The sequence below is a fragment of the Loxodonta africana genome, chromosome 5 (assembly GCF_030014295.1).
Source record: "Loxodonta africana isolate mLoxAfr1 chromosome 5, mLoxAfr1.hap2, whole genome shotgun sequence".
Classification (NCBI taxonomy): Eukaryota; Metazoa; Chordata; class Mammalia; order Proboscidea; family Elephantidae; genus Loxodonta; species Loxodonta africana.
In genome coordinates this window covers 115,993,582-116,010,974 of record NC_087346.1, presented here as the reverse complement: position 1 = coordinate 116,010,974, position 17,393 = coordinate 115,993,582, and the positions used below count along the sequence as shown (strand labels likewise).

Sequence of the window (17,393 nt, the reverse complement as noted above, 5' to 3'; positions counted from 1 at the left end):
AATGTTCTTTTTTTTTTTTTTTTTTCCTAATATGATCTTTGTCTTTGCTTTATCAGACACACTTAAGCTTAAGGTGATTATATGGCAGAGGGTATGATTTTATAGATCTGTATAGTCAACAGAATATAAAAGATTGGAGGGAAAAAACTATGGTTTTTCAAGTTACGGAATATCATGCAAGTCTGGTTTTGATTAAGGCTGCCAGTTTTCTAGGAATTGTGGTTTTTGTCAAATGCACGCGGAAGGCACTGATTGGGGCTCTGGTCGGAGCTCTGGTTTGCTTTCAGAAAACTGTAGAAACACTCTTTGATGTCATTTGTGCCAATGCATTAACACATCAGGGAAAGGGTCAGTAAGCGTGTGCTTACATGTCAGGCATCCATTACAGCTGAAAATGAAGGCATGAAGAGTTTAACTGTTTGTGCATGAGCATAGCACTGGTTTTCTTTTCCTTTTTAAGCTGCCTGCTCTAAACGCTGTGGGTTGAACCTAAGCCTTATTGTGTTTATATTGAACAGATTCTTTCTTTGTGGGTAGTACGGGGATTATTTTCATTTCTCCTCTGGGTTTTAATACACATTTTGCATTCTTTAAAATGTCAAGATCTTTCCTTCATTTTAAGGAGCTAATGAATATTGCAAATTGTATAATGATACTTCTCTTCCAGTGTGATCAGCAAAGACGTTTGGCACACAAATTTCACCGCAAGTTTTTATTTTCCAGCTTGGTTACAGCGTTAACTTTATTTCTGTCTTGCCAGCCCTCTAATTTTGTATTTGGTCTTATAGATACGGTCCGAGAACTCCTGTGTCTGATGACGCAGAGTAAGTTGTCTTTTATTCATAGAATTACATTAATTACTAGCCAAAACTGCATGCTTCCAGTACTTACTACTAATTGAAATGCAATCAATGCAACAGTGAACTGAATAGCTAACTGACTCGTGCAACATCAGAAAAGCGCTTGAAGTTGGAATGCAGAACATATGTTCTATGCTGGAGAGATGAATGAAAAAGTAACTTAAGCATGATTCTAGTATGCAACTGCTGCTTAAAACGTAACATTTGCTTTTCATAGACTGGGCACGTGAAAGCTGTTCCTGTGACGGTTTGTACGTGGGTGCTCCTTCTGAACCAGGAAATTATTTTAAAAGGTTTTCTGAGTTTTGTCCTTCATTCTTGACAAGTTGGGGCTTAGCATTAACAATGAAGCCATCATTCCCATAGCCACATTTTTCTTTGAAACTAAGAAAATAAACCCTAAACCACTAATTATACATTCAGAAGCCCAAGTTCCTCCCAGGTTGGAGTAACATAAACTGTGGGATCCTTGAGACCAAAACGCTGGGGTTTTTGTTCAAGTCCCATGACATAGCAGGGGGTGAAGGATGTAAAACATGGCTTGGGCTTCCTCCCCCTGCTACTTGGTTTTCAGTGCTCTCGGTAATTCATTTCCCGTCTTTCCCTCACATCCAGATTTGAGAAGAATCTGCTCCTTCTTATTTGGGACCACATTAACTCTCTTTCAAAAAATGGATTTCCCATATGCCAGTCATCCTGAAACTGAAATGCAAGGCAAAAATTTTATTTGCAGAATATGAGTCTTCTCAGATTTGAGTACTTTGTGCTTTAAGAAACATGATTCATATCTAATTTCAACATCAGTAGTCTGCTGAGTGGCTGCTGAAGGCTCTTCTTTCTGTGCGAGGCATTTTGTGACTTCAAGGGAGTCTGGGCCACAACAGCACTCCAGTTTGTCTTCCTTGTCTGAACCATAGCTTTAAGTCGTAGAGTGTAGGGACATGGGGCGGGAGGGGAGAGGGGTTCCTAAATAAGGGTGTAGATCACACAAATACCATGGATGACAATGAGATTAGGCAAAATACTGTTTTCCAGTTATGCTTTTTCCATGTTTGGGTTCAAGATGTTAGCTTAGTTTGCACTCTTAGCCCTAAGCTGAGAGTCTGACTCCAGTGCCAAAATAATCCGCTTCTAGTGTGTGATCTATTGTTGTTTTGTAGCTATAAGTACAGAACATTCGTGTCTCAAAACCAAATTCATCCTGAGCTTGACTATTGCATGGAGTTAAGGACTCTGTAAAATTGAGCCCTGATTATTGCTTTTAAAATCTGCTGTGGCAATATTTAACATTCACTGAGAGGAGGATTATGTAAGATGGATAGACAAAATACTATTTTGATTTGTTAGCAAAAATATTTTGATAGAATGGATTTATTCTCCCTTAATGCAAAGCCTCTGTGCAATTTGCCTAAAATAGATCTCTTGAAAGCCCTAGAAGATGAAAGAAAGGATATTACATTAAAAAGCTTTAGAATTTTGCCTGTACCTGAATGTGAAACTCCACCCATAGGAAAAGTTAATGATTTTTTTTTAAAGGAATGGGGATGGGAACTTCTTTCTGTCCTTCTCTAAGTTTACAAAAGGCAGCCTCATAGACTGAGAAGAGTAAAAACAACTTTATTTCCAGAGGTCTTATCTAGGAATATCCAAAGTACTTGAAAAGTGCTTGAAGTAGACACAATTTAGAATCTAATCATGTGGGAAATAAAAATCAAAATTTATAAAAGGAGTTTATCTTTTAAATAGACATAATATTTTTAGATAATCTATTCCCCCTACTACCTTTCTTTTTCAGAATCTTTAAAGGCAATGCTTGGCACAGATTAAATTTATTACAAATTGACACATTCTTAAAGTACAGGCCAAACAAAAAAAGATGTGCCCTTTAGGGAAAATGCAGGTCAGAGGCAGACCTACCACACAGACAGAGAAATTTCCGCCTCCTGGCCAGCCAGGAATGTTTCCATAGATTTAGTTTCGCCTTCTTGCCCTTTTCCTCACATACACACTCCTTCTCTCACACTGCTTTCTCCACCAACTAAGCCTGTGCACTGTGAGAGGTGTAGATAGGTTTTTTTCTTAGTTCCTTTTCCTTAGACCTGGCTCAGAAACAATTTCCGTGCTTCCCTTGACAGTTATTTAATCCTGGCCCTCAAAAATGCCAACCCACCATCAAGAGAGAGTCTTGGGCTCTGCAGCAAGATGCCACTGTCCCAACAGCCCAAGGCCATGGGCTTAGTGCAAGTCACATTAATGTTCTGGTACCTGGGCTTCTCCAGAATCCTCCTCCACAACCCCAGACACACACTTCTTCAACTTGGAGGCCAAATTCGACCTCTCAAATACAGAATATTTTCTGCTTGGTGACTCAGCCCATTTTATGCCTAGTGTTATCAATTCTCAACTTTCTCAGTTCCTTTTTTTGAAATGGCATAAATATATTGCTCTCGGTTATTTCTTTTTTTTTTTGGTGGGGGAGGCCAGTTTCCTGGTATTTCTTTAAAAAAAAAATCTGGAAAATAATAGTACTTCCTGTGTATGAGAGGGCAAACAAGAGTTTCGTTTTTATTTGGCTAACCAACATTTTCGCTATGAGTCGGAATCGACTCGACGGCACCGGGTTAACCAACATTTGGCCACATTTGGACAGAGGTAGTTAGAGCTTCACAGTGAGAGGAGAGATGGGAAGCCAGGACAGAAGAATGGGATTCTGGAAGCCTAGCTCCTGTTCGCTCCGTGTCCATCAAGTGGGATAACCGAATCCCAAATCCTGGAAAAGGTTACCGTTTTCTTTCTTGGATCCCAGAAGAAGGCCTGACCATGGTCACCCATTTGGGTCTAATCCAAAATTCTGTGCTTTAAGAATTATAGATGGCAAAGTCAAGGAAAGGGGCCTTTGTGTCCCACAATCAGTCATCTATGTAAGTGGATTATAAGAGGGTCCCCGATCAGAGACTTTTATATCTTCTAAGAGCTTAGTGGAGATTGTAAATTGCTTTAAAAAAGGAACTCACTGGATTGGATATATTTGAAGGTAAGATTGTTTTGTTTTTAACTGTGAGAAGAGGAATGGGATGAATTTCAGCCTCTTTCTGAAAGGCATATTTAAGTGAGTTTTGAGCCACAAGGTTTAAAAAGCATGGATTAGATTTTTCTTCCTAACCCTGCAAACTCTTAATTCTTATATAACATTTATAAATAGTTTAGTAGTTTAGAATAGGTGAAAAATCACACACACACACACACACACACACACACACACACAAACACCCCTTGAGAAATACAATTTATTCTTCTGGAAGGCACGGCTGCTGAAATCACCACTATCCAATAAGTGTGTTGAGGCAGCTTCACACAGTGGTTTATCACATCTGTGTTAATAGAAACCTCAGAAGTCCTACACAGTCGTATTATTAGAATACTCTTGGCGAAGGCCAATTATAGCTATGGTCTTCAGTTTTAGTCTCTTCCGTCAGGCTTAAATTGCCCAACACCTGCCCAGAGGGTAAAATTACCTACACGGTTCATGCAGATTCAGTTTGAGTGGACTGATATGAAGACAGTGGGCTGCCATTGCTTTGGGGGGTTGTCTTCTCCTTCCAGAGCACTGCCTGCTAAGGAACCTCTTTGCATCCAATGATGCTGCCACAGCCCCCTGTCCAGCTATGGAGATAACTATTTTGGCCATCACTATGATGTCTAGAATTAATGGTGTCAACTGCATGGCTTTTCTTTTTCTTTGTGTTAAACTGGCTTCAAAAAACTATCACAGCTGCCTTCTGTTCCTACCAGTTAGCAGTAAAGTTTAAAGGACCCTCCAAGGTGTTGATTTTTGGACTACATAGTGGCGTAGTGGTGAAGTGCTACGGCTGCTAACCAAAGGGTCGGCAGTTTGAATCCGCCAGGCGCTCCTTGGAAACTCTATGGGGCAGTTCTACTCTGTCCTAAAGGGTCACTATGAGTCGGAATCGACTCAATGGCACTGGGTTTGGTTTTGGTTTTTTTTTTTTTTTTTTTAGCCCACTTAGCTGCAGAGAGAGTCATTTCTTTGAGGAAAAAATTGAGAATATTGCTTTAGCTTCTACTTTGGTTTTCATCTTGCCACTTCAGCTTCTGCTGTAACAAAGGTCTATGTAAAGATTACAGTAAAGACCCAGCAGTGTTGCCCAGCATTTAAAAAGCTACTATGGAGCAAATCAAGTGTATATACAGCCTAAGGGTTTTCTAAGATTAATTTTTTCTGTTTTTCAAAAAGAGTAAATTCAGAGGCATGCAGACAAAAATAAAGCAAAATGATTGTGCGAATATTAGAGTTCAAAGTATACATTAATTTAGATGTTTTATTCCTTACTCTTACTATAAAGTACTTATTTTCTTGATTCCAAGATACCATCAACTGCACTATCAAGTTAAGGACAATTTTACAGGAAATAAAAATAAGTAAGGACATCAAGCACATACATCATCAATTCATAGATGTTGGATGCAGCCAACATTCAGAAAATACAATGAGAAAAGGTAGATGTTTTCAACTTGAGGCCATATGATATCTTTTTTTTTTTTTTATAGAAATTGCCTCAGTTAATGTAGAAAGCATTTAATCCAGCTCTTTACACAAAGAAGCATTGACTGGAATAATGTATCCCTGCATGGAACGCTGTCCCTCCTCCCCATAAATTCTCCCCATGTTGTACCTTTTAATTCCCTTCATTTTGTTTTTTATTTTATCTCTAAATGAGAGGAGCCCAGGCCTTCAGATATGTTTTTCTAGTGTTTCTTTAAACATATGTTGGCACCTACATATAAAATTACTGAACTATATCACTGAAGACAAAGGTGATCACGTTTTGCTTTGGCATCAAAAGCAATGGAAGTGGGGGCGCTAGCATGCCCCCTGCCCGCTGAGGGATCCCAATAGGCTGCAAATCCTGCTTGCTGTTTTGTGCTGCTGAGGGAAAGGGCAGTTTTCCAAATACGGGAGTGCCCCCACGTGGCAGAATGCCCCAGAACGTGCAGAGAAATGACGGGTGCTGATCCCGGTCAATCTTTGTTTTTGCTCTCTCCTCACTCAGGAGCACGAGTATGTTTGATGTGCGCTGTGAGGAGGAGGCTGCGGTACAGCCGCACAGCAGGGCCCGTCAGGAGCAGCTGCAGCTGATAAATAACCAGCTGAGAGAAGAGGATGACAAATGGCAAGATGTGAGTACAGACCAAGGTCCCGGGCGATGGGAGGCTACTCAGCATGACGGGTAAGAGGCCCTTTAGAGCCGAAAATCAGGCTGGGTGGGTAGACTTGAACTTGAAAGCCATGCGGGAAAACTTAAATTGGGGATGGCCAGTCAGAGGGAGCCCCTAGAGGATTTTAAACAGTGGCACAGTAAATGTGGGAACTAAAAGAAGGTTGATAGCAACCTGAAGGGTGAGGAGTGAATAATACAGACATGCCATCAGTTCCTTTGCTAAAATGTAGGTCACAAAGGAGAGTGGAGGGAGAGGGAGGTGTCCGGAAAGAAATGTAGGATTGAGAAAGCTCTGTCTTTTGAGAGTCAATATTTGAAATATTGATGACAGTGGTAATTGTCAACATTGAAAGTGTACCAGTGCCAGGTACTATTCTAAGTGCTTTGCATGGATTAATTAATTTAATCCTCTTAGTAACCCAATGAACTAGGAACAATTATTGCCTCCAATTTTAGACCCATGACAGTTAATTAACTTGCCCCCAGTCACACAGCTAGTGAGTGGAGTAGCCAGGATTGAATCTCAAGAGCCTGATGAGGCTCTGGAGAATGTTTGTGATCAGAGAGTAAAGATTCAGGGCAGGTGATAGAGCTTGAAAATAGAGGCAAGAGGAAGGAGAGTTAATTATTTCATTTAATTCTAGGAGAGCATATTTAGGTATCTATTCCAAGCTTGACTTTATTGTTACATCAAAAAAGTTGTCCAAAGTCAGTAAAATGTAGTAATAATTATGTGTACAATATATCGGACACTTACTATCTGCCTGGCACCTTAGGTACCTCATTTAACCTTCACAAGAAGCCTCAGAGGGTAGGTGTTATTATCATCCGCATTTTAGAGATGAGGAAACTGAGGTGCAGAGAGGCTAAGAAACTTGCCTAAGATTCCAAAACATGGAGGACATAGAGTTGGGATTATTCCCCAGAGCTGCAAATCTCATCCATCTGACCCTAGAACCCTAATTCTTCATCATTATGGTGTAATTGCCTATAGGTTTTCTGGTGAAGTTGAAAGGATCAGCTGAATTAATACATGTAGAATCATCAGGTCTGTAAGACCCCAAAGCCAATTTTTCCCACCTTTTCTTCCTTCCTTGAGGAACCTCTTTAGGCCTGTGGTTAATCCTTACCATACTATTGTCAGCAAGATCAGAATAATCTCCATTCACAATGCAGAGGCCATAAATAGAAAGAAATGAAGTTTCTTATAATTACATCATGAGGCAGTTCTCTAAACTTTGGCCCCTGACGTGGAATATGATTGCATGTTTCACGCTGCTATGTTTAAATACATGTGCCTCCCCTGCTATAAAATATAGATCATCTATGAATGTTTCCTGCTTTTGAGGTGTTCCTATTCCAACCAAACACACATTGAATTGTGTGGGAAAGCCCAAGCTTGGCCCGTAGTCAGTGCTCACAAAACTCTGAAGAGCTGAAATTAAATTAAGTGCAACCCTGAAGAAGAATATTCTCTCTCCCTACAGGACCTGGCTCGATGGAAGAGCCGCAGAAGAAGTGTTTCTCAGGACTTAATCAGGAAAGAAGAAGAAAGGAAAAAAATGGAAAAGTTACTGGCTGGAGAAGATGGGACAAGTGAACGAAGGAAAAGCATCAAAACCTATAGAGAAATTGTTCAAGAAAAGTGGGTTCTTTCTGTTATTTATTTTTAAATGTATAATATTATCTAGATGTCTGTTACCTTTTTCTGAAAATTGTTGATTATCACAAAGGCTCTGAGGCCAATGTTTTAAACTTTTTGTACCATCCCTTCAGTTCTACCTTGGTTCCTACCAAGATCTTCTATGCAATTTTCATGACTGTTAACTCTATCATTGCTTCCCTTTCCCACACCCAATCCTTTAGAGAGCGGAGAGAGAGAGAATTGCATGAGGCGTATAAGAATGCTCGGTCCCAGGAGGAGGCAGAGGGGATTCTTCAGCAGTACATTGAGAGGTTCACCATCAGCGAGGCTGTTCTTGAACGCCTGGAGATGCCAAAAATCCTGGAAAGAAGCCATTCAGCAGAGCCAAACTTATGCCCCTTCCTGAGCGATCCCAACCCCATGAAATACCTGCGGCAACAGTCACTGCCTCCACCCAAATTCACTGCCATTGTTGAAACCACCATCGCTGGTACCAGTGTTCTGGATACCAGCATGTTAGCAGGCAGTGGGTCTCCAAGCAAAACTGTCACTCCCAAAGCAGTGCCTATGCTGACACCCAAGCCTTACTCCCAACCCAAAAACTCTCAAGAGGTTCTGAAGACCTTTAAGGTAGGACCAGTTCCTTAACAGTAGAACCAAAACTAAACTCTAGGTACTCAGTGGAAAGAAGCATCTTGATTCAAGAAAAGGCGATTATTTTTACCCAACAGAACCAAAACATGTTAACATTTACATCTGTGAAGTTTATGTCTCCTAGGAGATTTGGGTTTGCAAATACTTAAGGAACCCCAGTTACTGTGGTTGGTCCTGAAGGAATCCAGTGAGATTGATAGTTGTGTCATTCCCATGAGCAAGGCCTATTTTCTATTTGATACAACAGCATAGTATCTGTAGTGCTATTGGTGTTGTGTGCTGTCAAGTCAATTTTGATTTGTGGCAACCCTGTAGAACAGAGTGGAACTGCCCCGCAGGGTTTCCTAGGCTATAATCTTTACAGGAGCATATCCCCAGATCTTTTCTCCTGTGGAGCCGCTGTTGGGTTTGAACACCAGCCTTTTGGTTAGCTGTTGAGTGCTTAACAAATGCATCACCAGGGCTCCTTAGTGGTAACCAACAGTAATTTAGTGACATCTGTTCTTGAGTTGAAATTGACTCGACAGCAACGTTTTTGTGGTTTTTTGGTTTGTTGGTTGGTATCTCCAGCTGTTTACAGGTAATGCAAAGCCCTCAATATAACTTTTTAGTTGCCTTTGGTCCAAATGCTGGAAGCCCTGGTGGTGCAGTGGTTAAGAGCTTGCCTGCTAACCAAAAGTGGACAGTTCAAATCTACCAGCTGCTCCTTGGAAACCTTATGGGGCAGTTCTACTCTGTCCTATTGGGTATGAGTCTGAATTGACTTGACAGCACTGGGTTGTTTTTTGTTTATTTTTTATTTAAATGGTGGTATATACAGCTAGGTGGTCTCTCTTTTAAGAAGAAATTGACATCAGATCCAAAAAGATACTATGATTGCAAAAATAATTATGATGATCAAAGGAACACATGGGAACATGGGATATGCTTGGTCCTCAGATAAGACAAGTTTTATTTTTTAAGTGGAAGGAAAGATGGGAAACTAGGTTCTTTTTGCCAGTAAATATGTAAAATAATGTTCCAGAACTAAAGAACCTATGACAACCATATTTCCGTTCCCTCAAACTCCATATTTTCCCTCACAGTCAGAAACACTCTTCCTCTGTTGAAAGTTCTTTTGACTGTAAAGGAAAATAAGTTCTCATTGTCCCTGTACACCACATGCATTCGTAGTAGGAGACAACCCCACTGGTGTACAGGGACAATGAGAACTGTAATAGAAGCTCATAATAGAGGTGAAAGTCTTCTCTAGGAGACATGAACATTGTGATGTAAAAAGTTTGCTTAACAAAACTAATTGAGCAATGTGATGTCGTTTATCTTCCTTACTAAATTTCAGAGGGCCCCAAACCATACATTCTGACTTTTGCTTAAATAACTCTGAATGTATCTTGAAAATCTGTGCTTCAAGCTTTGACAAAATAAAAGAAAAATGCCCTGGCTCTCTCACCTGGATTGAGCTGGATGTTTGTCTCTTTAAGAACAGGCAAGACCTGTGCAGTTACAGCTTCATCCCCAATGCCTGGTGTAGGTGACTAGGACAGCACTCAGCAAGCGCGTATTGAATAAATAAATGGATCTTCCCTGAGAAGATGAGCTACTAAGCATGCAGACCCATGCACATACAAATATGCTCAAGCCCACACATGCTCAGTGGTCTGCTTCAGTAGCTGTCCTTCACCCAGGGTCTGCAGTGATGATCTGTCTGTGATACCTCGCGAAGGAAGGTCTTATGTTGGGCTGGCCCAGCAGATGAGTGGAGAATATGTTTGATTAACTTTGTACCCAAGGCCTATGATCAGATAATCGAGATGTCCACTTTTCTCTCCTTTATGTAAATAATGCATTTTGACAATTTACAGAAGAATAAGGGTAGATAATGAGACTTTGCTTTTATTATTTCCTGGAACTAAAGGTGAAGAAGCACTGGAGCGGTGCTTGTGGTGTGACTTTTCTTTAGGCTAACCTATTTCAAGGCAGCCGTAGATTTGCCTTGAGCCTCTGAGTAGCACCATTGAGTTGATTTTGACTCGTGGCAACCCAGTGTATGTCAGAGTACAGCTGTGCTGTATGGGGTTTTCAGTGACTGATTTTTTGGAAGTAGATCATCAGGCCTTTCTTCTAAGCAGCTGTAGGTGGACTCAAACCCCCCCCCAACCTTTTGGTTAGCAGTTAAGCACATTAACTGTTTGCACCACCCAGGGACTCCAGGAGTTGCTTTGCAGGATTCAATAAATGAGCTACAGCCCTTTCTCATACCTTCCATTTAATGCATTATCTTAACACAGAAACCAGGCATTTTGAAAGGCACAGAGGAAGCTGGTTGGCTTAATTTAGAATTTGAATGTGTATGTGAGTGGTCTGGGTCTCAGGCTTTACCTTCTCTGGCCATGAGTTCTTCCTTCTTCCTAAAGTGTTCCCACTATATGCTTCTAATATGTTCAGCTGTGTTACCTGCATGTTACGTCCAAGGCCAACCTCCTGTGATCCTCACTGTGTTATTTATTTTGTTACAGTCTTTGGTTGGGGAATAGCGTGTTTTTTGTTCATTGTGATTTTTATAGGTAGATGGGAAAGTCAGCATGAATGGAGAAATGATTCATGGAGATGAGGAAAAGGAAAGAGAGTGCCCCACAGTGGCACTTTCTCCCTCCTTAACCAAGTCCCAGATGTTTGAAGGTGTGGCCACAGTGCATGGGTCCCCGGTGGAATTGAAACAAGGCAACAATGGCATTGAGATCAACATAAAGAAACCAAATTCTGTTCCCCAAGAATTGACAGTAAGAAACAAACTTTTTTTTCTCTCTTTGGGATAATTCCATTGTGAAGTAATTTGTTTAAAAGAAAATAAGTAGGTCTTGGTAATGGTCATCTTGTTCTATGTAGGGTGTAATAAAACCAGTTGTTACTGAGTCAGTTCCAACTCATGGTGATCGCTTGTTTGTCAGAGTAGAACTGTGCTCCATTGGGTTTTCAATGGTTAATTTTTTGGAAGTAGATCACCAGCTCTTTCTTCTGCAGTACATCTGGGTGGACCTGAACCTCCAACCTTTCAGTTAATAGACAAGGGCCTTAATGTTTGCATCACTCAGTATAACAGAAGTGGGGTATAGTACAAGGAGTAATATAATTCATGGATGAGAAATGATTTTTTCTTATCTTTACCTTGTTGATGTCTAGTGTTTTAGAAAAATAAATGAGGATTTATTTATTTAATAGAATTTGAAAATAATCAGTGCTGTCAGAGCACCTGGCTTTCCATTCTTAAAACCAAAAAAAAACCTGTTACCATCAAATCAGTTCTGACTCATGACAACCCATTGTGTTGCAGAGTAGAACTGTGCTCCACGGAGTTTCCATTTCCATTCAGAAAGGAGCCTGGCTGCACAGTGGTTAAGCATTGAGCTGCTAACTGAAAGGTTGGCGGTTTGAACCCACCAGCTGCTCCATGGGAAAAAGGTGTGGCAGTCTGCTTCCATAAAGATGACAGACTTGGAAACCCTGTAGACAGAATCGACTCGAAGGCAACAGAATGGGACTGTTCAGAAGCAGATCGCCACGCCTTTTTTCTGAGGCACCTCTGGGTGGGTTCAAACTGCCAACCTTTTGATTCGTAGCCCAGTGCTGAACTGTCTGCTCCACCCAGGGACTCCATTCTTAAGAATGAGTATAAAAGGGTCGCTTTCTTTTTAAACAAACAACATTAAAAAAAAAAAAAAACTCAATAAAAGAAAACTAATTTTTGTTAGCTTGTCTCATTAAATTCAGAGTAATTAAAAGCACCATTAGATAGCCAACCTAAAAAATGTAGGGTAATTTAAGAACAGCAGAAAATAAATCTCAAACATCACCTTTGCCACTTTGGCGTATAAAAGTCATTTGTGAAGATTACAGTTTTCCTGGATCTCTCACCCAAAAAGCTTGGCTGGTTTTGCTGATCAAACCAAAACGGTTACTACCACAGATGCAGCTCAGATTTGGGGGCTTAAGCTGGACTCTGTCCAGCCTCATTTGTCCTCACCGATTTATAGTGTTTGGGTTGGAATTAGAGGTTGGGGAAAATTGGAAGATTTTTCCCCCAGCACCTAGAGAAGTTTGGATCAGAAGGAAACATGTGTTCCAGCCTCAGAGCTAAGAGTTAAATGATCCAGGTAACTAATCCGCATCCAGCAGACCGGGTATTATTTTTCTTATCTCTGCAGTTGTCTTTTGAAGAATAAAATTATGTTTTCTTGGAGGACTTGAGAGGGTGTGATTCTTTCCTGCAGTGCTCAAGGGAATCCAGAAAGAGATTTCAATTGGAATAGACCAAAATAATTTCCTCACCATGGCAACATGTTTCCTCGTCTCCAGGAGCAAAGCTTTGTGATGCAGGCAAATGCTGAGTCTCTCAACATGGAATTTAATTTCACTTTCCATGTGCACGTCACCACCTCTAAAGTGTTCTTACAAATAATCATGAGATGGGACGTTGGATTCTGTTAGCTCTGTGGGAACTTTACTAGTGAAATAAATATTAACTTTGCTCTTAAATTTAAGTTAGAACCCCCCCCCGCCGCCCCATAAATAAGACCTTTAGGGGCAGAATTGCTTTTCTGAGACACTTTAGGAATTCTGTTCTTATTTCTCTTTTGCCACACTTTGTGATAAGCGTTTTCTAAATTCCCTTCATAAACACCTTTCTATTGCTCAATTTGGTTATTTTGTCTATCAGGCCCGAGGCCCTTTGCACATACTACCAAGCACTGCTGTTTCTCAATATACTTTGGAAAAGCAACAGTGCAAGCTGTCATGCTTGCCCCGTGGCACCTGCCCCATAAAAGAGGTGGTCAGCATTTAGGTCAGGCCCAGCAGATTAATTATAGGAACAAATCCATCAGGCATGTGTCTACATCTCTCATCAGTTCTGCCCTCTGACCATTTTGTTGTTTGAATTTGAGGAAAACGCTGCCCTTGTCTAAATAGATTTTACTTCTGGCAGAAGTTAAAGGAACAAGTATGAGGTCTAAAATTCTCAACCAACTCTTTAATTTGTCTTGTTTAAGTTTTTATTCCTTTAGGGGAAAATATGTCACTCATCCTATATGAAGGTCTATGGCCTAAAGCCCAGGGCTCTTAGAAGAAAAGTAGTTTCGTTTGATTTTTTTTTTTTCTTTTTTTAGAAAAGTAAAACTTCCATTAAAAAATACATTTATTCTCAATAATCACTGATTATCTTATTTTTACAGTGAGCAAACTAAAACAAAGGGCCTATTCTCTCTTCGAGCCCTGGTGGCACAATGGGTAAGAGCTGCTAACCAAAGGTTGGTAGTTCAAATCCACCAGTTGCTCCTTAGAAACCCTATGGGGCAGTTCTACTCTGTCCTATAGGGTTGCTACGAATTGAAATTGACTCAATGGCAATGGATATTTTTGGTTATTCTCTCTTAATCCCAGCCATGTTCCCATTTAATTGTAGTTGTACTTTTAAATTCCTATAAAGTGCTGGGAAGATTGTGATTTCACCCCCTCCTCTTAAGTATCTTGTTTTGAGAGCAGAAAAATGAGATGATCTCAAAGAAATCATATTATTTGAGGAGTTTGTCCACAGTAATGAGAATTTCGAAGCAAAGCTGGCCTTATAGACTTTCTTCCCAAAAATCAGCTTCTTCGTGGGCAACCTGAGGTTGCAGATTCAAGCTGATGGAAAAGCCTAGGGAGTCTGTTCTTCTGTGTATCTCTTCCTTGCAGAAACTGCTTAGTTTGGAGAATTTCTGGCTCAGTAAACCCTAGTGATTCTGAATATGTCCCGTACCAGTTGCTGTCAAGTTTCTGACTCGTGATGACCCCACATGTGTCAGAGTAGAACTGTACGTCATAGAGTTTTCAATGGCTGATTTTTTGGAAGTAGATCACCAGGCCTTTCTTCTGAGGCATGTCCGGGTGGACTCGAACCTCTAACCTTTTGGTTAGCAGTCGAACACAACCGTTTACACCACCCAGGGACTCCATTCTGAATAGGTAATAGCATATATCTATGCTGTCTCTGATACTTTAGGCTCTTGAATTAACAGTGGCAGGGACTATTGCATTATTTTCTGGGTAGGTAAACCAAAAAAAAAAAAAAAACCTGTTGCCATTGAGTTGAGTCCAACTCATAGCATCTCTATAGGACAGAGTAGAACTGCCCTTAGAGTTTCCAAAGAGCGCCTGGTGGATTGGAACTATAGACCTTTTCGTTAGCAGCTGTAGCACTTAACCACTACACCACCAGGTTTTCTCTGGGTAGGTAGCTACCCATATATATTTATTAGACCATAAGCAACGTTGTTAGCTGCACTAGACAGAACTTTGGCTCATTGTAAAAACATTCTTCATACTCGCTTTCGACTTGTGACACCAAAAATTTCCTCTCAGAATGTGTTATTCCTAGAGTCATTTTAAAAGAATCCGTTCTCCATTAAACCTACACATCATTTTACTTCTCCATTAGTACAAGAAAACATTTATTTAGTATACTATAATCAATATATTGCTATTGAAAAAGCAGAGTTAATTGGTCATGGCAAAATATGGTGACAAGTTTAAAACAAGACACTGTACTTCAGAGCCTCCTCGGGATAGATAACGGACTTGATTTTCAGTGTCTAATTCCTTTGCCCAATTTTGTGGGGCTATCAAAGGAATAGTGTTCTTTTTAAATGGTGCCTTTCTTCCCAAAAGTGCATTTCCAACAGATACACACTCTACAGAGGAGTAGCCTCACCCACCACTAAAATGTCACAGGTCCTTTAGGGCGAGCTGGAACTGTTCGAAGGGCACAGCAGCAGCAGTAGGCAGCAGCATTCAGAATGTGAGGCAGAGCTGCCGGGAAGGGTGGCCGTCCAGCTGCTGTGGGGGAAGGGAATGAGGTCGGCGCATCAGCCTCTTGGGCTGGCACAAGTACTTCCGTATGGAATCATGTCATCTCCATGGTTTCCTTCTATCTCATCATTCTCATTTCTTAATTTTTTAATAATTTATTTTATTTTTGTTGTTGAAAATATACACAACAGAATGTTCACCAATTCAACCGTTTCTACATGTACAATTCAGTGATGTTGATTAAATTCTTCAAGTGGTCCAAGCATTCTCACCCTCCTTTTCTGAATTGTTCCTCCCCCAATAACATAAACGCACAGGCCCCTTAGCTTCCAATCTAACCTTTCAAGTTGCTGTTGTCAATTTGATTCTGTATAGATAGTTCTTTAAAAGAGCACAGTGCTCAAGGCAGACATTCTTTACTAATTAAGCAGCTCTCTTACTTTAGAAATAGATCCTAAATGAAGTTAGAGTTTTAATTTTTTAGTACTCTGGCTCTGTCTACTGGTGCTGGGAAACTCTAGATCATCCTTAGTTAAATCACCTCTGTGGTGATGAAATTGAGAACAACTTCCTTGCAAGTACTTGACTGTTAACTGATAAGCATGAATGAACGACTTACACTGTGCCCCGTTCATTGAAATAGAAGAAGAAACTTAGAAATGTACGGGGATAAACAAAGCAAGTTTTATTTAAAAAAAAAAAAAAAAAAACCCATTGCTGTCGAGTCAATTCCGACTTATAGCAACCCTATAGGACGGAATAGAACTGCCCCATAGAGTTTCCAGGGAGCACCTGGTGGATTCAAACTGCCAACCTTTTGGTTAGCAGCAGTAGCTCTTAACCACTATGGCACCAGGGTTTCCAATTTTTATGATGCAACTAGAACATTACATAAAGCACTATATTATTAAATATTAGATCGTGGGGTGAGAAGCCTAGTTAGGATATAAGATTGCCAAGAACAGGTCAGATCATTACAGGCAGGTGTTAGTCTGGGAAGTTTTGTGGGGAGATGTGGATTTTGAAATGACCTTAAGTGTGGGATGTGCGTTGAAATGGAGAAGAGAAGGGACTTTTGCGTAAGTTGGGAACAGCAAATGAAAAGGCATGGACAGTAGTGATGAGCCCACGAGAGGGCCCCAAGAGAGGATCCTGGGGGTACCTGGGATACCCTAAGCAGCAGGATCAGGGTCCCCCTGGCCCCTCCTTGCATCTTAGGGCTTTGCTGTTTCTGACCTTATTTGTTATCCCTGGCACATTTCAGGGCTTTTGCTATCAGTACAACCAGCATCTCTATAAAGGCACAAAGGAATCATAACCTTTTTCTTTGCATTTTAAAACATTAGTTTCTGTAAGAAAATTATATCACAATTCAAATGCCAACACCTAGAACCCAAGATTGGAAAACAATTTGAAAGGGTCGCTAACCTGAAGACTAATTTTTCCTGTGTTTAGGAACCCACAGAAAGGTTTTCTCTGTCCTCTCAAAATTATTCCAGTGTTATTTCCCCCTGCCCATCAGTTTTATTTGTATTTGTATCTTGTATTTCCTCAGTAATACCAGTAATGCTTCCATGCACTTGGTCAAAGATCAAACCCCACCTGGGCAAGTAAAACTGAGCATCGGTTTATATATAAAATAAATATAATAATGATAGTACACGCATCAGATGGCTGTTGTGAGAATTCATGTCTATAGAGCGGTCAGCATGAAGGCAACTCAATGGACCAGAGCTGCCCTTAAATTGTTTCTAATATTGTCGTATAGCAACTGGGAGAAAGAAATTTATAATAACATTTTTCAGAAACCCATAAAGGTGTTAGGTGTAAAGTTTTTCAAAGTAAGACCATAAAAATGACCATCTTGAACAGATGTGAATTCAATACAAATGAGATGAATTCCTTGTCATCTTCCAACTCAGCTTGTCAGTCGTTCCAGTCATAATTCTCTAAGACATCTGCAGATTTGAACGGCTTTTTCCAGCAGACAATCACTCTTCCAGATACTCACATGATTCCTCCTACAGCTCTTTCTGCTTCTTCTACTGCTTACTCTTTCCCTCTTCTGGCTTCATCATGCCACCTAGTCACACAAGACTCATTGTCCCCTTTATTACCCTGTCCCACGACTGTTGCCAGCTCATCCCAAAT

At 40.5% G+C, this 17,393-nt stretch overlaps 1 protein-coding gene across 5 annotated transcripts in view; it reads left to right on the top strand.

The window, feature by feature from the left end:
- LIMCH1 (LIM and calponin homology domains 1) overlaps positions 1 to 17,393 on the top strand; it is a 438,226-nt gene that overhangs the window by 366,523 nt on the left and 54,310 nt on the right. For 4 of the 5 annotated variants that reach the window (XM_010591430.3, XM_023549843.2, XM_023549840.2 and 1 more), the window contains 5 exons: positions 789 to 824; positions 5,933 to 6,059; positions 7,588 to 7,745; positions 7,967 to 8,375; positions 10,964 to 11,179. In XM_010591430.3, the coding sequence (XP_010589732.2) occupies positions 789 to 824; positions 5,933 to 6,059; positions 7,588 to 7,745; positions 7,967 to 8,375; positions 10,964 to 11,179 (946 nt within the window). The remainder of the gene's footprint in view (positions 1 to 788; positions 825 to 5,932; positions 6,060 to 7,587; positions 7,746 to 7,966; positions 8,376 to 10,963; positions 11,180 to 17,393) is intronic. The other variant, XM_023549842.2, reaches the window with a different exon arrangement.